General features: G+C 51.5%; 1 protein-coding gene across 1 annotated transcript in view; it reads left to right on the top strand.

Moving 5' to 3' along the window:
• Positions 1-23244, top strand: part of DNAH1 (dynein axonemal heavy chain 1) — an 84893-nt gene that overhangs the window by 24980 nt on the left and 36669 nt on the right. Inside the window, exons 9-28 of the mRNA XM_072788101.1 lie at positions 6437-6594; positions 7570-7781; positions 8396-8694; positions 10073-10223; positions 11012-11205; positions 11297-11522; positions 12010-12129; positions 12479-12561; positions 13719-13860; positions 14287-14442; positions 14830-15028; positions 15108-15361; positions 15944-16156; positions 18091-18255; positions 19558-19679; positions 19781-19886; positions 20610-20789; positions 21379-21519; positions 22096-22259; positions 22434-22547. Of these exons, the coding sequence (XP_072644202.1) occupies positions 6437-6594; positions 7570-7781; positions 8396-8694; positions 10073-10223; positions 11012-11205; positions 11297-11522; positions 12010-12129; positions 12479-12561; positions 13719-13860; positions 14287-14442; positions 14830-15028; positions 15108-15361; positions 15944-16156; positions 18091-18255; positions 19558-19679; positions 19781-19886; positions 20610-20789; positions 21379-21519; positions 22096-22259; positions 22434-22547 (3399 nt within the window). The remainder of the gene's footprint in view (positions 1-6436; positions 6595-7569; positions 7782-8395; positions 8695-10072; positions 10224-11011; positions 11206-11296; positions 11523-12009; positions 12130-12478; positions 12562-13718; positions 13861-14286; positions 14443-14829; positions 15029-15107; positions 15362-15943; positions 16157-18090; positions 18256-19557; positions 19680-19780; positions 19887-20609; positions 20790-21378; positions 21520-22095; positions 22260-22433; positions 22548-23244) is intronic.

Genomic DNA, 23244 nt, shown 5'->3' with positions numbered 1-23244 from the left:
TGGCTTATGTTTTGTTATGTTTATAGTGTGTATATGTGTGTGTGTGCACAAGAGGAGTTTAGTTCACTTATTTATGTTCTTATTGATAAATGCGTTTAAGACTAATGAACTTTCTTCTGATACCTGCTTTAAAAATAGTCCACAGGGGCAGCCCAGGTGGCGCAGCGGTTTGGCGCTGCCTGCAGCCTGGGGTGTGATCCTGCAGACTTGGGATCAAGTCCCACATTGGGCTCCCTGCATGGAGCCTGCTTCTCCCTCTGCCTGTGTCTCTGACTCTCTCAGTGTGTCTATGAATAAATAAATAAAATCTTAAAAAAAAAAACCTCCTAGTTTGTAAATAAATAAATAAATAAATAAATAAAATAGTCCACAGATTCTGATATATAGTATTTTATTTTTTTAGTTCCAAAATTTGTATTTCCGATTTCATTAAATAATTGTTTAATGTCAGGTTTTTATAATTTTCCATATGAAAAGGACTTAGTAAAATTTGTTGTTATAAATTCTACTTGTATTGCATTGAGATCAGAGTATTATTTATAATATTACTACTCTACAGAACTTGGTGGTGTTTTCTCTGTGGACCTAATGTATAATCAATTTTTTGCTGAATGCTCCGTTTGCACATGAGAAGAGGTACATCCCTATAGTTAGGGTATCAGAGTTTATATATACATGTATTCCAGAAAAATCTATTTTATTGATTATGTTGTTTACATCTTCTATATGTCTTTTGTCCACAGAGGGTACTGTGTTATTTTATCATTATTAATTGCAGCTTTCAGAATTAAAATGTGTCCGCAATCAGGTCAAATGCTTTTTGACCAGAATTTTACTTTGTTTGATTATCAGAATTGTAACCTGACTTTTTGTTGTTTCCATTTTTCTGATACATTTTTTCTCATCCCTTTATTTTTAGCTTTTTTAAATTAGTTTGTTTTAGGTAGGTCTCATTATCAGCATATAATCAGGTCTTACTTTGTGAGTCAAATTAAAAATCTTTTTCTTGTAATAAGTGAGTTAAACCCATTCACATTTATCGTTAAACTGCTATGTTTGATCTCAGTTCTGTGTTTCCTTCTTTATGTGTTGTATTTTCTTTGTTCTTTCACTTTTTAATTTCTTTTTTTAAGATTTTATTTTTAAATAATCTCTGCACCCAACTTTGGACTCTAACTCATAACCTCAAGATCAAGAGTTGCATGCTCAACTAACTGAGCCTTCCAGGTGCCCCTCACTTTTTAAATTTCTTTTGGTATTTGGGAAGATTTATACCTTATTTTAGTGGTTTCTTTTGTAGTTAAGCCTTTTATAGTGCCCCATGTCCTCTGCTTTCTTATTCAACTGGTTAATATCTGCTTTGTTTGTTTTTAATGGTATCCTTTGACTCCCTTCTATTTCCTTTGTAACAATCTTGACTTTATTCTACTTCCCTCATTCCTTTCTCCTCCTATTTAAAAAAATATATTTATTTATTTATTTTAGAGAGATTGCATGAGCAGGGGAGGGGTAGAGGGACCGGAAGAGGAGAGAAGCAGCCTCCCCATTGAGTGCAGAACCTGTTAGGGGCTCTATCCCAGGACCCTGAGATCATGACCTGAGCAGAAACCAAGAGTCAGAGGCTCAACTGGCTAAGCCACCCAGGCGCCCATCTCCTTCCATTTTTAGTTGCTTTTTTCCTCCTTACTATTTTAACATAATATTCTTCCACTTTCATCTCTATCTTTGCTTTGTTTCTATTTTTAAAAATAAATTTTAGTGATTGACTGACTGTATGCTCTATGCCCAACATGGTGCTCAAACTCACAACCCCAAGATCAAGAGTTATACACTCCACTGACTGAACTAACCAGGCACCCCATCTTTTTTTAGTCTTAAATATACAATTAAGTTGATTAAGTATATCAGACTTTTTTTCCCAAAGTTCTTCCTATCATCTTGCAGGGGACAAAAGAACAGTCCTCTTTCTTTATACCCTTCTAGGTTCTTGGCTGGGGCTCTGTAACACAGATTAGCAAGAGAACAGTTTACAAATTTATGTTTCCTTCCTTCCCTTCATAAGGAAATGAAGACCTGAACAGGTTAAACCTATGCTAGGTTTGATGAAGAGTGGAAGGCTGTGGAAATTGTGGCAAGACAAAAAGATATGAGCTAAGAGTGGTAAACTGAGGAAAACTTAACGAGACCTCTCATTAGGATTCCTCTTGGTGTCATTCCATCTTGGAGCTAAGGATGCCCTTTCCTCTGGTTATAAGGAGGTCACTTTTCACATGAGGATCTTACGACTTGCTTCAGGAGAAGGCTGTTTGTCAAATTACTTCAGCTTAAAATATTCAATAGGCCAGAGTGCCAGGGTCTAGTGTATCCTAGACCCCATTAATATCTTGGTTGTATGAAGTTCCTCTTCTAGTAGATTCCTCATAAAGGGCTCAAGGATATAGTTTGGAGTTCTTGCATGTTTAAAAGCTGATGGACAACTTGATTCAATATAAAATTCTTGTTTCATGCTGTCATTGCTTGGGTTTTTGGATTTATTTACTCATTCATTCATTCATTTATTGGTTCTTTTTAAATGTTGCTCTTTTGTTGCCTTGCTTTGAATGTTGATTTTGAGAGGTCTGATGCCAGTCTAACTCCCCTTTCTTTGTAAGTTGTCTGATTTTTGGCTTGGAGGCCTCAGGGGTTTGTTGTTTTTTTTTAATCTTTGAAGTCTAATAATTTTACTAGAGTATATCTCAGAGTTGATCATTCTGGGTCAGTTTTCCTAAGTACAAAACAGGCCTTTTAAATACACAGGTTCAGACATTCTTTATTTCTGGAAATTTCTCTTGGATTTTAGTTTTATTTATTTATTTTTATTTGTTTTTATTTTTTATTTTTATTTTTTAATTTTTTTTAAATTTTATTTATGATAGTCACAGTGAGAGAGAGAGAGATAGATACAGGCAGAGACACAGGCAGAGGGAGAAGCAGGCTCCATGCACCGGGAGCCCGACGTGGGACTCGATCCCGGGTCTCTAGGATCGCGCCCTGGGCCAAAGGCAGGCGCCAAACCGCTGTGCCACCCAGGGATCCCGGATTTTAGTTTTAAATATTAGTTCTGTTCCATTATCCTATTTTTCTTTATCAGATTACCTCATCTCTATTTATCCATCTATCATCTATATCATCTATCATCTATCTTGCTTCTTTACCTATTTCTAATTTAACCATTTTCTATCTCTTTTTAGTTCTTTTTTCCCCCTCATTTTCATTTTCTTGGTTATATTCTGGTCTTCAGTGTATGTCATTATATTTTTTATTTGACTCTATTCTTACTTAGGCACCTCCTAATTTCCTAATTTTCCCTTCCCTCCAGAGATAATTTTGTTTCTTCCATTTTTTCCCCTCTGAATTCAGTGAAATAGCTTTCTATTTCTTCCTGCTCTTTGCCCATTTCTGTTTTAGTTGTGAAATTCTGATTCAAGGTGTTTTTCATATGAACAACCACTTGTTTGAAGATATTTAGTTCAGTTTGAAGTGCTGAGGTAGTTTTCTGCTTTGTCTTTGTTTTTTTTCTTTGAGGGATGGACAAGAATTTTCATCAGTAAGGTGGGTGCTCTTTCAGTAGCATTATGTTAGGGGCATCTACTTTCACCTATTGCATTCTTGGATTTGGGATGATTTACAAGATTCCTAGTTCACGGGCGCCCTCTTCTGTTAGAATAGCAAACCAGGTTTTTTTTTTTCTTTTTCAATATGGATGGCTGTGTGTGTGTTGGGGTTGTCCTTCCCATTGTTTTCGCTTATTTTTCAGGACTCTGAATTTTTCACTTTTGCTTCCTTTTCCATCACCCTTTAATCTCCAAAGTCCTCCTTTTCTTTTACCTTCCCCCTCATATTTCATAATACCTTTCAAAGAATGCTACGTTGAATGAATGCATGCAAGTTCCTTCCTTGCCTTAAGTGCTCTGATTCTCCAGGACTCACAGTCAGTGTTTTTGCAGTTAGAGTGGACTCTCTCTCTTTCTGGCAAAACTGTAGACCACGCTTGAGCTACCATGGCTCCCCTCTTCTGCATGCACAGTTTTCCTCAGACTCCTCTCCTTCTCCATGCAGGCTGGCAGCAGGAGGGGGAGCTGTAGCTTATTGGGAACTGATGATTATTTTTCTACTTAAAGATAATGTGGGAGATCCCTGGGTGGCTCAGTAGTTTAGCACCTGCCTTCAACCCCGGGGTGTGACCCTGGGGTCTTGAGGTCAAGTCCCGCATTGGGCTCTCTGCATGGAGCCTGCTTCTCCCTTTGCCTATATCTCTCCCTCTCTCTCTCCCACTGTCTCTTATGAATAAATAAATAAAATCTTAAAAAAAAAAAAAGATAATGTTGGGTAACCCTGGTGGCTCAGCAGTTTAGTGCTGCCTTCAGCCCAGGGCATGATCCTAGAGACCCAGGATCGAGTCCCATGTCAGGCTTCCTGCATGGAGCCTGTTTCTCCCTCTGCCTGTGTCTGTGCCTCTCTCTCTCTCTCTCTCTCATGAATAAATAAATAAATTCTTTTAAAAAACTAAAAAAAAAGATAACATGAAGTTTGGGCATTTTATTTATTTTGGGTATACTAACAGCATGGGTTTTGGTAGTGTTATTTGTCCCAGCTTTTCTTTTTTTCTCTTTCCTCTGTCTTTTGAGAGCGTGTGGAAAGATCCACATTGATGTAGCCACCATTACCTTGGTTGTCCAGAATTCCATTTCTTGAGTTTTATATCATTGAGAATATTTTTGGCTCTTTTTTTAAAATTTTTATTTATTTATGATAGTCACACACACAGAGAGAGAGAGAGGCAGAGACATAGGCAGAGGGAGAAGCAGGCTCCATGCACCGGGAGCCCAACATGGGATTCGATCCCGGATCGTGCCCTGGGCCAAAGGCAGGCGCCACTCAGGGGTCCCTATTTTTGGCTCTTTATAACAAATATGATGGACTCAGATTGGCTTAGATGACAGGGAAAATGCACTGCTTTACCTATAACTGGAAATTGGATGCAAAATGTGCCAGGCTCAGTGCATCAGGGCTCTGTCTCCAGTGTGTGCTGGCTTCATCTCCAGGTGAATGGCAGCAACAGTTTTAGAAGCACAAAGCCCAGAGTCTAGTGAGCTCTGCCGTAGATTGGATTCTCTTGAAGCCAAGCCTGTTTGGGGGATTCTTGTATAATTGATTTATTGATTAAGTCCATCTCTAAGGGAGTGAAGGTGGCAAGATATAATGGAGGAAGCAGCTGAGCAGAGATGTGGTTTTAGGAGAAGTACAGCCTCTGATCTCACAGGGAACACTGGAGCATGAGCTAACCCCCCTCAGAATTTGTCCTGAAGAAGATGGGACAAGGGGGCTTGATTTTATAGCTCTGTATCAGTTGTTGATTATAACTGGATCATGTTCCCACTCTTAAGCCAATTAGTAGTCAGGTCAAACTCCACCACGACCTGCTTAGACAGACAGGTGAGATGACCTCAAAGCTGAGAAATGTCAACTTCTCCTAAGTGAAGTGAGAAAGGAGAGAGTCCTAGAATGACAGTAAGGTATAATTAGGAGGAAGTGGAGGTCAGGCAGGCAAGCAGCTCTGTGGCAAGTCTCCCTCTTGTGCCAGGCACAGGGTGCAGCAGTGAAGAGAAGAGGGTTCTGTCTGGGGGAACAACAGTGAATGAAGGAAAAAATTCCCTCAAGGGGTCTGGATTGTTGAGACAGAGAAAGAACTTGGGGGCACAAATGAGGCTGCCCTCATCCAGGATGGCAAAGCATGTCTGGGATAGAAACCGCATGGGAGGAGTCTGGGTGGGTGGGGCTGAAATAGTGGCTGGATCAACCAGACTGTGGCCACCAGAGGGGCGGTGGATGCAAAGAGCTCAGAGTACCTCCAGGAACCCAGAGGGGCTGCCTGGCTGGAGCTGGGGTAGCGGTGAGGGGTGCCATGTGTGGGAAGGGGTAGGGGACAAGAAAGTGACCAGAGAGGAGAACAGGGAGGGGCCAGGGCCAGCCAGAGGACCTCTTGGTCCTCTAGGGTCCAAGAAGAGGTTTGGCTTTATCCTAGGATGTGGGGGTCTAGGATGGACTTTTAGCAAGAGAAGGATGTGCTCAGATTTGAGTTTTGTGAGGAGCAGATTGGAATGGGCAGGAGTGGAAGTGAGGGGACCAGGCTGGGAGGTGCCTTGTTGGGATGACACTGAGAATTGAGAAGCAAAATAGGCAGTCTTGGACTGGCATGATGGCAGGAGGGGGATGTGACACAAAAGAGGCAAGGGACAAGGGTGATGGAGGTTAGTGGCTGGGGGCCGGGTAGGAGGTGTGCCCATGAATCTGGAGAGGAAGCCCCAAACACATGCCCAGAGGTCGATCCCAGAGCATGGGTGTGATGCGGTGTGTGGAGCCCCCTGACTCCCCTGTCCCCCTTTCCCATTGGCAGGGTTCTGGAGCACCTCAACAGTCTCTCCAAAGAGGTAAACCTGGACTATGAGCGCAGTATGAACAAAATCAACTTTGACCAGATTGTGTCCTCCAAGCCTGACACGTTCTCCTACGTGACCCTGCCTAAGAAGGAGGAGGAGAAGGTGCCCAGGCAAGGTGAGGGAAGCTGGACAAAGGGGAGCCGATGGCCACCCACCCAGCCAGAGCCCACCCAGCCAGAGCTTTCATGGGTCCCAGCCCACCCACCCAGCCAGAGCTTTCATGGGTCCATGAAAGCTCTTTTAAAAACCAGTAGTCTTGGGGTACCTGAGTAGTACCGCTGGTTAAGCATCTGACTCTTGATCTCAGCTCAGGTCATAATCCCAGGGTGGTGAGATCCAGCCCCACATTCAGGTCTGTGCTGGGCATGGAGCCTGCTTAAAATTCTCTTTCTCCCTCTCCCCCCTCTCCATACCCCTCTCTCATAAACAAACACACCCCAGTAGTCTTGAGTAGCACAGAAGGAAGCAGGTAATGTGTATATTAGGATAGCAACTGTTCAGAAGTGGGTGGAAGGGCTCTGATGGTCTGAGGGACATGTAGCCCACCTTACCTCCAGCAGCAGGAGCAGGTGGTTTTGCTGCAGCCCCTTCTGACCTGTGACAGACTGAGTCTCAGAGTAGGACACCAGTTCCCCCAAGTTCTTGCTTTGACTTCCCTGATGCCTGTGAATTTTGTTTCCTGGATCCAGCTGCCACGTGTGGGAAGTGTCTAGGAAGTTGGAGTGGGGCGTGGACAGCGGGCGCTCGGAGGTCCTGATGCGCACATCTCCCTTGCTTGGTGCTGGGTTATGTGCAGAGTGGGCAGGAGTGAAGGGGGCAAGGGTCTGTGGTTCTCATCCACTTCAAATGGGTCAGTGACCCAGAGGGGCCTGGAGGGGATCCATTTACTCACCCCAGAGTGGGCAGCTCACTGAGAAGCTGCAGGACCACTCTGGCAGGCCGTGGGAAGAGAGAGGTTCTGAGGATGTGGGTGTCTCTTTAGGATACAAGATGGGACTTGTATCCCTCCATCACCACCCTGCAGATCCATCCTAACCCCTGGTGTGTCCCAGGCCAATCTGACACTGGCCCTCCACCCCCACCCCTGCAGGGCTGGTGAGCGTCCCCAAGTACCCCTTCCAGGAGCAGAAGGAGGACTTCACCTTTGTGTCCCTGCTTACACGGCCAGAAGTCATCACGGCCCTCAGCAAGGTGCGCGCTGAGTGCAACAAGGTGACTGCCATGTCCCTGTTCCACTCAAACCTCTCCAAGTACAGCCGCCTGGAAGAGTTCGAGCAGATTCAGTCCCAGACCTTCTCACAGGTGTGTGGACATCTGGGGCTTGAAGGGCCCCACTCAGGCTGGAGCCTTGGAGCTGACTGGCCAATGGTGAGGCCAGGAGCCTCTGTTCTCCTTAAAACCTAGACCTTGTGGGAGGCTGAGGGTACCCAGGGTGATGGCTCATCTCAGAGAGGAGAGGAGACCTAGGGCAGGCTCCCTTTCCAGTCACTTGCCATCCAACCCCGGTGGCCTCTGAAGCAGACCCCCTGTGTGGGATAGAGAGCAGGAACTGCACATACCCACTAAGGATTGGGGTGTGAAGGAAGGGTGCAACCTTGTGGGGGACCATCACCAGGTGACCCTGCTCCATTCTGTCTCTCTGTCTCTCCCTTAGCTGGAGAGAAAGTCCTGCTTCTGCTGCTCCCAACCCTCCTTCCCCCAGAGGAGCCCTGGTCTCCAGGGTTACAGGAGGGTATTGGTTGGTAGGGCTGGGCAGTAAGTTGGGGTGGGGGGAGATCCTTCCCTGGTCATCTGGATCCTGAGGCTGCCCCGACACCCTGGTGCCTACAGTCCCCGAGTGTGATGCCTGTGGGGAGCCTGTGTGGAGCAGGTTCCTGGGGGAGGGCGATGCCTGATGCTACCTGTGGCTACTCTAGGTACAGATGTTCCTAAAGGACAGCTGGATCAGCACTCTCAAGGTGGCCATGCGGAGCAGCCTGCGTGACATGAGCAAGGGCTGGTACAACCTCTATGAGACCAACTGGGAGGTGTACCTCATGTCAAAGCTGCGCAAGCTGATGGAGTTGCTCAAGTACATGCTGCAGGACACACTGCGATTCCTGGTGCAGGACTCGCTGGCCAGCTTCTCGCAGTTCATCAGTGACGCTTGCTGCAATGTACTGGACTGCCCTGATGACATGGTCTGGGTCGAGGACTTGATAAACAGCCCCTACAGGTGGGGGCTGGCTGAGTGCAGGTGCCGGGTGACACCACCATTACTCCTTGCTATGCCCCAGTAGCTGGGCCGGCACAGAGTGGAGGGAGCAGGACAGCCAGGACCAGGGTGCCCAGCACTGCCAGGTCCCAGATGGCCCTGGTGGCAGGGAATGTCCCACCAGCTCAGGCTTGCACATCTCTGGGTGGGGCAGGGGACTCTTCTGGGGGGGCAGGCAGGGTCATCTGAGTCAAGATGTGAGACTGAGACTGAGCCTGAGGGGGAAGTGGCTGAGGAGATGTGAAGGAGGGGCACCAGGTGGAGAGACCAGTATGTGCAGAGGCTAGGAGGGGAGAAAGACCTTGGGGGCAATCAGGGCAGGAAAGGCTGGCAGCTATGGCTGGAGTGCAGAGGGCTGGGCAAGATGTGGGAGGGGTTGCAGGGACCGGCCAGATTGCAGAGCCTCCTGGGCTCACCGTCAGGGGCTGGGTTTATTCTAAGTGTGGTCAGCAGCCATCGGAGGGGAGTTCTCATCTGACTCAAAAATGCTCAAGACTCCTGCCATTGTCTAGGCAAGGGATGATGTGACTGGGACTTGGGAGGAGTGGGGCAGGTTTGGGGCCATGCCTGGGTGGCAGTGCTATGGACCTGGCTGTGGGAAGATGTTCAGTGTGGGGCAGGGGGAAGACGAGCTGACTCCCGTGGTCCGTCGCTAGCACCGAGCCCTGAGGGATGCTGGCGGGAGTCAGGGGACACAGAATGTTTGAGATGCCCATTAAAGGTCCAGATGGGGGCAGGGGTTTAGCGCCGCCGTTGGCCCAGGGTGTGATCCTGGAGACCAGGGATTGAGTCCCATGTCAGGTTCCCAGCATGGAGCCTGCTTCTCCTCCCTCTTCCTGTGTCTCTGCCTCTCTCTCTCTCTCTCTGTCTCTCATGAGTAAATAAATAAAAATCTTAAAAAAAAAAAAAGATAAAGGTCCAGATGGGTGGTGGATGGCAATCCAGAGTGCAGCAGGGAGGCCAGGCATCTAAGGGATCTAAGCCAGAGGGTTGTTGGCTTGTAGTAGGTATCTGAAGCCAAGGATGGTGACCTCCCAGGGAGAGCGTAGGTGTTGCAAATGCCCAGGGTCTGGCTAACCTGTCCTGATGACCTCAGGACTGCATGGGGGTCCTCCCTCTCCCTACTCCCCGTGGACCCCTGGGCAAGTGGCAGAAATGGAGTAATCTTTGGCTGGTCTGCATTTTTCTGGTAACTTAGAAGTTTCTGGAAGGAGGGAGGAGGCAATTCTCACAGAAACTCAAGAGCCATGGTGCTGGCAGGAAGGGCAGAGGGCTGGATCTGCTGCACACAGGCCTCCTCAGGCCCCTGCTCATGGTCAGCCCAACTCTTACTCCACAGGCCCCGGAAGAACCCCCTGTTTATCGTGGACCTGGTGCTGGATGGCTCGGGAGTGCACTACAGCACACCACTAGAGCATTTCGAGACATCTCTGCTCAACCTCTTTGACAAGGGCATCTTGGCCACGCATGCGGTGCCCCAGCTGGAGAAGGTATGACCGAGGTTTGAGGCCCAGGGCACCTACTGGCCTGGCTGCTAGTGGCTACCCGAGCCACAGACTCACTGTATTAGAGCAGTTCAACTTTATTTCGGGGCTCCCAGCAGTGTGCTCAGACCTTCAATTCTAGAATAGCTCACTTAATCCTCACCAGAAGCTGCCCTGGGAACCATTAGCATCCCCATTTTGTCATGAGAGTTGAGAAATCTAGCATAAGGGCACAAAGTGACAGTGTGTCAGACCTGCAACTCTACCCGCAGCTCATTCACCCACCACTGCCACAGCTGTTCTGGGCCAGATTCCACTCTCTTGAACCCACCCAGCTCCTGGCCCCTCTCTTCAGCTAAGATGTGGACTCAGACTGACCTCCACACTCAGGACCCCTTGTCAGAAGTCCCCACTCGTCACCATGTCTGTGTACATCTCACTCCTCCTGGCCCAAGATCTTCTGGAGCTCCACGCCCCTCTTGTCTCCCTTGCTGGTTAGCCAGAGCCCCCAGTGACCTGATGGCTTTGCCTGCTCCTTTCCTGGACACTGGACTGAGTCAGGCCCAACAGAGGAAGACGCTGCCCCTTCTTAGCTCATGGGGCTTGGAGCCCTATATTAATTAGTCCACAGCATTTCTCAGAGATGCCACACCAAGCCCTCTCTCTGACCCCCACCATGCTGTCTGTGATTGGCCACAGTGCTGCCCACTCTGGCTTCAGATCCCATCTCCAACCCCTCTGCCTGCCTGCCCCATGGCTCATCCAGCTTTCTGCCCCTGCCTTTGGCTCTGCAGCTGGTGATGGAGGACATCTTTATCAGCGGCGACCCCCTGCTGGAGTCTGTGGGGCTCCACGAACCACTGGTGGAAGAACTGCGGGCCATCATCACCAACGCTGTGCGCAAGGCCATGATCCCACTGCAGGCTTATGCCAGGGAATACCAAAAGTATTTGGAGCTGAATAACAATGATATCGCCACCTTCCTCAAGTGCGTGCATACATCTGAGGGTATCTGTGTGTCGGTGTGACTCCCAGTCACTTACCACCTTCTGCCCTTCGTGTACGCCCACTGTCCACAGGGCCTACCAGATGCATTGCCCATCTGCTGAGGAAGTTCGGGAGGTGGTGCTCACCCACCTACGGGAAAAAGAGATCCTGGACAGCTCACTGCCCAGCAGTGTCATCATTGGGCCCTTTTACATCAACATTGACAATGTCAAACAGAGCCTGTCCAAGAAATGCAAAGCCCTGGCCACTTCCATGCTGGACATCCTGGCCAAGAACCTTCACAAGGAAGTGGACGATGTAAGTGCCCAGCCACCTGGCCCCAATGGGTGTTTTGACTGCGACAGCACATTCACTCTCACATTCATGATGAGCTTCCATGAATAAGGTGTCCCTAGGCAGGTGAGGAGTGTCTGCAGATGCCCAGGCCAATGGAAGGATCTGGAAGTCACCCTGCCTTGACCCGCAGTCTGCCTGCGAGTTGCTGTCCCATATGGAAGGTCCCAGGAAATGGGGACTGCTACCTCTTTTCCTAGACTTGGGAAGACCTGGGAACCTCTCCAAAAGATGGGCCATTCCATGGAGCTGAGGGTGTGCAAGTGGCCTCAGAAGTCCCATGCGTATGTTGGCTGGGCACAGGAGTCTAGGGAGGCTTCAGCTCCCCAGCGAGTTAGCTGCAGGATATGGAGGAGTGGGAGCAGTTCCCTGTCAGGAGACACTGGGATCCAAGTAGGAGTAGCAGCCCCAGGAAAGGCCATCATGCCTATTGCCCTCTGCCTACCGCCAGATCTGTGAGGAGTTTCGCAGCATCAGCCGCAAGATCTATGAGAAACCCAACAGCATTGAGGAGCTGGCTGAGCTTCGCGAGTGGATGAAGGGCATCCCCGAGAAGCTGGTGGGGCTAGAGGTGAGGTGGGCATAAGGGGGGCTGGGAGCTGGGAGACGAGGAGCCTGAGGCCGGAGGTGAGGTAGACATAGAGGATAGGGGTTTGGGAGGTTCTGCGGTAGGGTGCATGGTGGAGGTACGAAGTCATGCTATCTGGGAGGCCAGGAGGGTGGAATGTATGGGATAGGGGCTGGGAGTGGGAGGTGTGGTGGCCATGGCCTTTGGAGCCCTGAGCCCCATGCTGACCATGCACCCTGCACCTCCTCCTTAGCCCCCATCCTCCCCTCTCTGGAAGACAGCAGCCTTTCCTTAGTGCTCGACCACTTTGGGGTCCCGCACATGCAATTCTCATTACCACCTATCCGTGCAGGAGCGGATTGTGAAGGTCATGAATGACTACAAGGTCATGGATGAATTCCTTTACAATCTCAGTACAGAGGACTTCAATGACAAGTGAGTGGGAACTTAGTCCCCATCCCAGAGGATGAGAAAAGAGGTGCTAAGACACATGGCTCTCAAATATCCCTGTAGCCACAGGCTGTGTGGTCACACCAGAAACGCCAGCCATGATGTCTGAGACCATGGCTCCACATGAGCCAGGGCCAGGTGGCCAATAGTGCAGCAGGAAATCATTTGACCCTCTTGGCCCAGGGACCCTGCTGCCCATTCACCCTGTCTCCATTCTCTATATTATTGTCAGCCTGACCCACACGTGTTCACACAGGTCTGGGATCCCCTTGATTGTGGGAGGCCTTTTGGGATCCTTGGGAGTGCTGAGACATGGCAAAGCCAGTCTGGTGGTCAGTCCTTAGGGAGAAGCATTTGTCCCTACTCAGCTCAAGAGCCTTATGGGAAATAGCCTTAGGTTGGGATGGCCTTACCAAGAACCTTACCCAGGTTGGTTCTCTGGCCTTACCCAGAACCCCTTGCCCTCCCTGTCTCACAGACTGGAGGTGCCTTCAGGATGTCAGGGCCTGGAAGAAGTTGGCACTGTTTCCTGGAGCTCTCCCAAGAGCCCCAAGGCACCCACTTTACAGGGCAGCCTGGTACTCAGTGTGGCCCTCCCCCAGGGTCAGCAGTCCTAGGCCAGATGCAGGCAGAAGCCCTGAATTCTAGAGCCCCCCCCCGCCACTTCAGCCAGGCCAAGGTCGTTGGTCCGATATGAAGGAAGCTGGCCCTGGTTGGTCACTAACAAAATGCAGACTAGAGGTTGCTGCTTTGCCTCATGGGAGGTGAGGCCCCTCAAGACCCTGGAAAGTGAAGGGGGAGCCCAGCATCACCTCTCTTGTTCCCGACACTGTTCTCCCTCTTGCCCCATCACTGCCCTGGGCATCTTGGACCTGCATCTCTCTGGGTGCCCACCACAGTTCCCAGACCACAGTTGCAGGGTAGGCACTGCCTGTCCTGCCAGGTAGGCCCACACCCTGACCCTGATGGTGGCAGTGGCTGCCTCCAGCTCACTTGCACTTCCTGGTTGCTCGGCCCTGGCTGGCTCAGCTGCTACCTGGATTCCCCCATCACCCCCTTTACCCTGGATGCCCCTGCCTGGCCTGGGCACCCAAGATTTCAGCTGTGACCTTTCCCCCAGTGCCCACCCTTGTCCTCTCCAGGTGGGCTGCTAGCAATTGGCCTTCTAAGATCCTTGGACAGATAGAGATGGTACGGCAGCAGCACATAGAAGATGAGGAAAAGTTCCACAAAATCCAGATCATGGATCAGAACAACTTCCAGGAGAAGCTGGAGGGGCTGCAGGTGGGGCTGATTCAGGGCTCTGCTGTACCTTACTCCTCACCCCAGGCATGCACTTCAGGGCCAGGCCTGGCCTCCTGTGTGCATGGTGGGTGAACTGGCAGGTGAAAGAACAAATGGCTGGAGGGATGCTCGGCCAGCAAGCTCCAGAAAATTCAAGGCTGCAAAGAGGCCAAATTCCTCTGTTGTGTCCTCCAAGCCTCAGTGGGCAAAACAATGAACACTGTTCAGGGAACTAGGTCTCCTTCACCTTGCTTGTGTCAGACTGCTTGTGATGGGCCAGGAACCTGCTTACTCAGGGAGAAGAAAGCACCCTCAGAACTGGGAGGCATTGATGCCTGGAGACCTCGGGCCCCTGGGTGTGTGTGGGGATACATGGACATGGTTGGGGTCCCAGAGGCCTCTGACCCCTTGCTCTTTGGCCCACAGCTGGTGGTAGCTGGCTTCTCCACCCATGTGGAGATTGCACGAGCACACGAGATCGCCAATGAGGTGCGGCGGGTCAAGAAGCAGCTGAAGGATTGCCAGCAGCTGGCGATGCTGTATAATAACCGAGAGCGCATCTTCGGCTTGCCCATCACCAATGTAGGCCTCCTGAGGGCATGCTGTCTCCTAAACCCTAGGGCTTGAGGAAGAGCGCATGGCATTTGTGGCCATATCTGAACCCAGCTCCTGGGTGGCAAAGCCCTGACACTTGGCGGGTAGGACTGAGCAGGCTGCAGAGAAGTAACCTGGCCCTGGCCTTCGGTGCAAGGACATTGGCTGGAATCAGGCAGGAGGCCTTGCTGAGCCACTCAGAGCCCAGAGCCTATAGGCGGCAGGAAGAAGGGAGGCCAGGCCAGGGCTCATGGGGACAGGATCAGGGACAGTGGCCAGGAACAAGGAAGGGGCAAGGACCTATCCCAAGAAGGGACAGTGTGGAGAGAGACCGGGAAGCACCCCAAGACAGCTTTGGTTCATGTGCCCCTGCAGTACGACAAGCTCACCAGGATGGTGAAGGAGTTCCAGCCCTACCTGGACCTCTGGACCACAGCCTCCGACTGGCTGCGCTGGTCTGAGAGCTGGATGAATGACCCCCTGTCAGCCATTGATGCTGAGCAGCTGGAGAAGAATGTCATCGAGTCCTTTAAGACCATGCACAAGTGTGTGAAGCAGTTCAAGGACATACCAGGTAGGCAGCCAAGCCAGCCTGTCCCCTCTTTCCCTGCCTGTGCTGGCTGCCTCTCACACCTGTCTGTCCTGCCTGGCAGCCTGTCAGGACGTGGCCTTAGACATCAGAGCCCGCATCGAGGAATTCAAGCCATACATCCCGCTGATCCAGGGGCTACGCAACCCTGGAATGCGGAACCGGCACTGGGAGGTGCTGTCCAATGAGATCAACATTAATGTCCGGCCCAAGGCCAATCTGACCTTCGCGCGCTGCCTCGAGATGAACCTGCAGGACCACATCGAGAGCATCAGCAAGGTGGCTGAGGTGGCTGGCAAGGAGTATGCCATTGAGCAGGTGGGTGGCCACCACGAGGCCCACCTGGCCCCACCCAGGTCCTGCCCCAGGGCATGCAAGAATGACACTACTGGGCCCCATCCCTGGGGTCACTCACCAGGTTCAGAGGTTTGAGGTATCTTCTATTCAATAGGTTAATCATGTATGTAAAGTGCTTGGCGCAGTGTTCACCATCCCTATTATTACTTAGTCACTCCTCTCAAATACTTCTTGACCCAGGAAGGAGCTGATAGTATTACCCTCATTTAACAGATGAGTAAATTAAGGCTTTGATAGGTTCAGCAACTGTCTGGGGTGACAGAGTCAGTAAAGGCTAGAACTGGGGCCAGAGCTTCTAATCAGCACCTTAGTTGCCTCCTAGCATAGGTGTATATGCTGTGCATGTGCAGCACCTATGTGAGTACCAGCTGACCTTGAATTCAGACAAGGTCCCCCTGGGGATTTGGTGACCAGCCCAATGGAGAGTACTTGCCAGATGGCCAAGGTCATGGCTGGGCAGAGCCTGCTCTTCCCTGTCCAGTGCAGCATGTGGGCCAGCTCCCTCCCGGGCAGGACCCAGCCTTGGCTTACTCCCCACACCAGGCACTGGACAAGATGGAGAAGGAGTGGTCAACCATCCTGTTCAATGTGCTGCCATACAAGGAGACAGAGACCTATATCCTCAAGAGCCCGGATGAGGCCTCACAGCTGCTGGACGACCATATTGTCATGACCCAGAGTATGTCCTTCTCGCCCTACAAGAAACCCTTTGAGCAACGCATCAACTCCTGGGAGAACAAGCTGAAGCTGACCCAGGTGGGCCCTCCCTGTCCTCACTTACTCCTTCCAGCCCTCACAGAGGCAGCCCAGCCTGGCATCTGGGTGGGGCTCAAAGGAGTAGAGTGCCTTATCTAGGTCGGCCTGCCCCTGGTCTCTAACAGGCCTCTCATTCAGGGCAGAGCACCTAGTAGGAGGCCCGCTATCTCTGAGGTGTGACTACCAGAGGAGGCGAGTCAGGATGTGAGGGTGGAGCCAGTGTTTGGTCCAGTGCAGTGGCTGGGGCGGGACATGAGATACCTGGTCTTGAGATCACTAGGACCTCCAGTCTCAGAACTTTCTGGGCTGGACATCACAAGGCCTGAGGCTCCTCAATGTCCTGTCTGCTCTGCTTTGTGCCTCCCATTCCTATCTCATTGAAGCTGACTTGGGGTGAAGGGGTCAGAGCACTGAGGAGGACCCTTCTGTAGGGCTCTCAAGGCCAGAGCAAGGGCTATCTGCTGAGCCTTGGAGGACTGTCCTAGGGTTAGGCCTACTGGTGTGATTCTTATAGTCCCTTCCCTGGGCCCTTCATGGGAGCTGCTCAGGAGCCTCCAGTGATGGCCAGAAGCTATATCTGTATGCTCCTTGGATCACCCAAAGATGTCTGAGTTGGTCAGCATTGTCCCCAGATCTCCCTCTTTTGCTCACACTGCCCCCTTCACCTGGAGCTCTATCCCTCCCTGCCACCTCCTCCAAAGCTCAGCATCCACAGCATTCACTGATTGCCCTGCATTCACTGGCAAGGTAGCCCTTGGTGCCTCTTACAAAGACCATCACACATGTTGGGCCCCTGGTGATTCAGAGGCAGAACTGGCTGTTTCATGGGTTGTGGGGGCCTCAACTGCAGGGACCACATCCTGTTTCCCTCTTTTCCTTCTGATGCCCATGTGGGCGTGGCACAGACCTGGCACAGAACTGGTCAAAGCACACATCTCCAGAGGAAGGGAATGAATGAGTTAATAAATGAATGAATAAGTTTGCATTGATAGGAAAAGAGATAAATCCATAGAGAGGAATTCGGTTTTTATTTATTTTATTTTATTATTTATTTATTTATTTATTTATTTATTTGAGAGAGAGCCAGAAGGAGAGGGAGAAGCCAGACTCCTTCCCTACTGAGCAGGGAGACCAACGCAGAGCTCAATCTCAGGACCCTGGGATCATGACCTGAGCTGAAGGCAGACAGTTACCAATTAAGTCACCCAGGTGCCCTCCATAGAGAGAAATTTGTTTTTTTGTTTTGTTTTGTTTTTTAAATTTTTATTTATTTATGATAGTCACACACACACAGAGAGAGAGGCAGAGACATAGGCAGAGGGAGAAGCAGGCTCCATGCACCAGGAGCCCGACGTGGGATTTGATCCCGGGTCTCCAGGATCGCGCCCTGGGCCAAAGGCAGGCGCTAAACCGCTGCGCCACCCAGGGATCCCCATAGAGAGGAATTTGAATGTAGAAGATAAAGTGGCTTATTTTGGAGGTGTCTTCCTCTCAGACTGAGGTTTCAGAGAGTATTTTAGAGATCTCAGGCTCAAATTCCAGGACACCTCAGAGAATCCTAGAGTCATAGACCCAAATTTCCTCCCAAGAAAGGAGACTGGTTTGGTCTTCCATGCACCGGGCTCTCTCCTCTGTGACTACAGGGCTCACTGGTGTGAGTGTGGTTCTCTTGTAGGGAAGAGAGGCTCCCCTGGCTGTGTTGGAGACTTGGGTGTCCTGTGGGGGCACTTGGAGTTTCTCTGGAGGCTGGGGCCTCTGTGCAGCCTTGGCTCCCTGGAGCACTGTGGCTGGCAGTGTCACCCGGAAAAACCCCCGAGGATGCTCGCTCTGATGTCCAGTGCTCTGCCCAGCATTCTGGTTGGGTGAGATCCCCAGGTCAGCGGGGACAGGACCTAACGTGAACCCCAGGCCCTGATGGTCTGTGCCCTGTCCAGGAGGTGCTGGAGGAGTGGCTGAACTGTCAACGGGCCTGGCTCTACTTGGAGCCCATCTTCAGCTCCGAGGACATCAATCGGCAGTTGCCTGTGGAGAGCAAGCGCTACCAGACGATGGAGCGGATCTGGAGGAAGATCATGAAGAATGCCTACGAGAACCGTGAGGCGAGCTCATGGGGACTGGAGTGGGGGGGAGCACTGGGACCACTGAGGACCCTTGCCTCTTCTCCCTCTGAACGAGACAGATGGAAGGCCTGTTGTCCCTCTGAGTGGACTCCCCAGTCTTTTTTTTTTTTTAAGATTTTATTTATGAGAGAGAGAGAGAGAGAGAGAGAGAGGCAGAGACACAGGCAGGAGGAGAAGCAGGCTCCATGCAGGGAACCCAATGTGGGACTCGATCCCGGGTCTCCAGGATCATACCCGGGGCTGAAGGTGGCGCTAAACCACGGAGCCACCCAGGCTGCCTGACTCCCCACTCTTGAGAGATATTCCTCAGAAATGGGATAGTTGGTTTTCCCCTTGAAGATTTGCAGTCTACATTAGGATATCTATATCTATATATCCTAATATATATGTGTGTGTGTATTTATTTATTTGAGAGAGAGAGAGAATGTGAACGAGGGGAGGAGCAGAGGGGGAAGGAGAGGGATGAGCAGACTCTGTGCTGAGTGCGGAGCCAGACATGGGACTTGATCCCATAACCCTGAGATCATGACCTAAGCTGAAACTAAGAGTCCAATGCTTAACCAACTGAGCTGCCCAGGTGCCCCCTACATTAGGATTTTAGGGATTTTATTTGTTTATTTTATTATATATATAGAGAAAGAGAATGTGAGGGGGGCAGGGGCCAGGGAGGGACAGAGGGGAGAGGGGAAAAGAGAATCTGAAGCAGACTCCATGCTGAGCATGGAGGCTGAAGCAGGTCTTGATCTCAGGACCCCAAGATCATGACCTGAGCTAAAACTAAGAGTTGGATGTGCAATTGACTGAGCCATCCAGGCACCTCTATATGAGGATTTTAAAGGCTCTAACAAGTCCCACAACAAATCAAACTCCTTGGTTTTGTTTAATCCTAATTTTTAAAAAGATTTTATTTATTAGAGAGAGAGAGAGAGAGAGAAATATAAGCAGGGGGAAGGTCAGAGGGAGAAGTAGACTCCCTACTAAGCAGGGAGCCCAGCTCAGAACTCGATCTCAGGACCCTGGAATCACGACCTGAGCCGAAGGCAGTTGCTTAACCAACTGAGCCACCCAGGTGCCCCTAACCCTGATGTTTTTGACCATAGACTGTTTCCTGTGGGTTGGCAGGAGTGATGGATGTGGGCCCTGGGTCAGGGTCATTTTCCTGCCCTCCCTCCTTCTCAGTACCTATTGGGGTCTCTGGCCAGCATGGGTGCCCTCTGACCCTGCCTTGCCATCTCCCAGTTTGACCATGCTCACTTCTGCTTTCTGGCCCGGGCTATGCAGGTAATCAATGTGTGCTCTGACCAGAGGCTGCTGGACAGCCTGCGGGACTGCAACAAGCTGCTGGACATGGTGCAGAAGGGCCTGAGCGAGTACTTGGAGACTAAGCGGGGTGCCTTCCCCAGGTGGGCCCCACCTGGCCCGTGCCCACTCTGTCGGTGTCTGCCCACGGGGCTGGGGCGCACAGGCTGCCTGACCTGCTCCCTCACCCCTGTTCTGCTGGCAGATTCTACTTCCTGTCAGATGATGAACTACTTGAGATTCTGTCCCAGACGAAGGACCCCACAGCCGTGCAGCCTCACCTGCGCAAGTGCTTCGAGAACATCGCCCGGGTGGGTAGCTGGGCCTGGGGTTCAGGCCCAGGAGCTCTGGAGCACTGTTCCAGGGAGGACAGCTCTCCTCTGGCCTCAAGTCCTTTTTTTTTTTTTTTTTAAGATTTTATTTTATTTTTAATCATGAGAGATACAGAGCAGGAGAGAGAGAGAGGCAGAGACACAGACAGAGGGAGAAGCAGGCTCCATGCAGGGAGCCTGATGTGGGACTCGATCCCAGATCTCCAGGATCACGCCCTGGGCTGCAGGCGGCGCTAAACCGCTGCGCCACCCTGGCTGCCCTGGCCTCAAGTCCTTTTAGCAGGAACTGAGGTGGTGGTTCATGAGATTCCTGGCCCTTGGAGACAGCTAGGGCCTATGGGAGGAAGGGCAGCTGTAGAGCCCCCAGCTCAGCCGGGTCATGCCCACCCCTCCCTGTGCACTGAGGTGCTGGTTGGACTGAGAAACCCATGGAGCAGAGGCTCCTGAATCACCTCCTCCTTGTCTGCACCTATAAGGGAGGCCACACAGGACTGTGGGAATGGGGGACACGTAGGGCAGGCTTAGCCTCCTCCCCAAGTGGGCTGGGCCACAGCTGGGGACAAGACAGACCCATGTGGCCCCCATGTGGTTTGGGGGCACAGGGAGTAGTGGGCGGGGTCAGGGCCAGCCCTGAGACCGAGGTGGTTGAGGCCTCTGGGCACGCATAGGGTAAGGCTGTTCTTGCTCCACTCCTGCCCACAGCTGATGTTCCAGGAGGACCTTGCGATCACACACATGTACTCAGCCGAGGGTGAAGAGGTGCAGCTGTCCTTCTCCATCTACCCATCCAACAACGTGGAGGATTGGCTGCGGGAGGTAGAGCGAAGCATGAAGACCAGCGTGCGGGACATCATCGAGAGAGCCATCAAGGCCTACCCCACAGTGAGCCATGCCTCCCATCCCAGCACCGCCTTGGTGACACCCTGCTTCATCACAGGGCTGCCTGCCTGCCTCTCACCCTCAGACTCTGCTCCCTCAGCCAGAGGATCTCTGGGGGCAGGTGGTCCTTGCGGCTGCTGGAGGAGGAATCTTAAAATGTGCCCCTGATAATGACCAGCTGCTGTGGTTGGGTTTGAAGCACTCACTGTGAGCCTGGGCCAGCCCTGGGCCTCCCCAACATTATTTCTCTCAGTCCATGGTCAGCAGTTCACCTGTGATCTCTTATCCTACAGAGTCAGTTCAGAGATGTTTTCTGCCCGAAGGCATGTGATTTGAAAGTGGCAATCAGGATTTGAATCAGGACTGTGTTTCCTCATCCTAGGCTCCCATCCCTCTGCTTCAAAGTCTCCTCTGCTGAGGAAGAGATGTCTCTGCTCAAACCCAAGAGGCCCAGAGCTTAATGGGCTCTCTGCTTCTGAGGTGGAATTAACTACTTGGGCCTAGAAGCACAGACCAAGCTTAATCGAAAAGGAGTATATGTGGTCAGGACTCGCCACTGCCTCGATCAGCCCCACTTGCGTTATTTTTCTAGATGCCCAGGACCCAGTGGGTTCTAAAGTGGCCTGGCCAGGTGACCATCGCTGGGTGCCAGACTTACTGGACCATGGAGGTGGCAGAAGCTCTGGGGATCGGTAACCTCAGTAACCAGCTGTTCCCCCAATTGGCCCAACAGGTGGGAGTCCAGGGAGTCACCATCTGCTCCCCCTTATACCCCACACCCTGGGAGAAACTTCTCCCTCTGGGGGGCTTTCCTATATTGATCCTGGAAGGGGCTTGGAGATCCAAAGAGCAATAGGTCAGACAGCCCTGAAATGAGTGCCTCACAACCCACCACCCGTAGGAGGAGAGCTCTGAGGCCAGACAGGTGCCCCTCTCCGAGTGGTCAGTGAGGGAGCCACGATATGGGGCCCTCCTGCACTGTCTAATGGGCTCTCCTTGTTCTGGGGCCCGGCTCCTCACCACACTCCTCCCTCAAGCTCCTTGCCAGGCTCCACCACGTGGCCTCCAAAGGCTCACAAGTCTCCATATGCTATAGGGAGGCAGATGCCATGCATGCTTTCCTGCCAGACTTCCCATGTGACCAATGCCCTGCCCACCCTCCTGCCTAGTTCTGCACCCCTTCCCACCCTAGACCACCAAGAGCCCCCCAGGATAGAGAGATTCTTCCCAACAGAAACCCACCATCTGTGCACAGGAGAGGAAGCCTACCTGCAGATCAATATCTGACTATGTCCCCCTGCTCCCATAGCTCAGTGACCTGGTGGCCCTAGTGCGGGGGAAGCTGTCCCGCATGCAACGGGCCGTGCTGTCAGCACTAATTGTCATTGAGGTTCATGCCAAGGATGTGGTAAGCAAGCTGATCCAGGAGAACATAGTCAGTGTGAACGACTTTGAGTGGATCTCGCAGCTGAGGTGAGAAGCCTGGGGTCCCTGGCCTGGCCATGCCCACGGGGCCAGGGCAGGGTAGAGAGCCAGTTGACAGTGGGCCCTGGGACAAACCCTCATCCCCATCTCTCCTCGGCCACATACCCTCCCTAGTAGCCCATGGTGCCCATGGCCCAGGAACCTATCTCCCTGCAATGCCAGGTACTATTGGACAAATGACGATCTGTACATCCGGGCTGTGAATGCCGAGTTCATCTACGGCTATGAGTACCTGGGCAACAGCGGGAGGCTTGTGATCACACCCCTGACTGACAGGTGAGCACCCCCTCCCCACCCTGGTGCCCCCCTTCCAGCTCTGGCTGGCCCAGAAGTCCGGGGACCACAAGGCCCAGTGAGTCCGTGATGCATCAGTTCATTAAAACAGTGCAGGTTTGGAGTACAGGCTTCCAGTTCAAAACCAGTTCTGCCCTTTATAGGCTGGGTAACCTTGGACAGGTGACTGGACCCTTCATTCCCTGATTCTCTCTGCATCTCTCTGCCCCTCTCATGACACCTCCGGGTGTCATGAGAATTTCATGGGCTGAAATGTAAAGCTTTTAGCACGTGCATGGCAGTCAGTAAGCATGTAATGGGTGTGAGCTTTACTAATTTCATCAGTCAAAGCCTCCTTTCAATGTACCAGAGGAACTGATCTTAGGAGGAAGAACAGGTAATCCCTTTATAAAGTGATAATCACTAAAATAATCACTCATTTCCTCTGGCCACTTGTATTCAGCATCAGCTGAATTTTAAAATTGGGATTTGAGGAAGGAAAGTGAAGCGTGGTCGTAGGTCGGCCATCCCGACTGGTCCCTGAGCAAAGATCTACAGGGCCACAGGGCAGGGCGGGGGCCTCCCCTGGGCAGGTGGCTAAGGGCTCCCATCCTGACCCCAGCAGCCAAAGCTGGGCACACCTGGGGCCCTAACAGGAGGGAGGACCAAGAGCCATCACCACCCACGGGGCCCAACTCAG

This window comes from Canis lupus, chromosome 19 (genome assembly GCF_048164855.1).
Source record: "Canis lupus baileyi chromosome 19, mCanLup2.hap1, whole genome shotgun sequence".
Taxonomy (NCBI): Eukaryota; Metazoa; Chordata; class Mammalia; order Carnivora; family Canidae; genus Canis; species Canis lupus.
The sequence above is the reverse complement of the archived record's forward strand: the minus strand, read 5'-3'. Positions and strand labels throughout refer to the sequence as shown.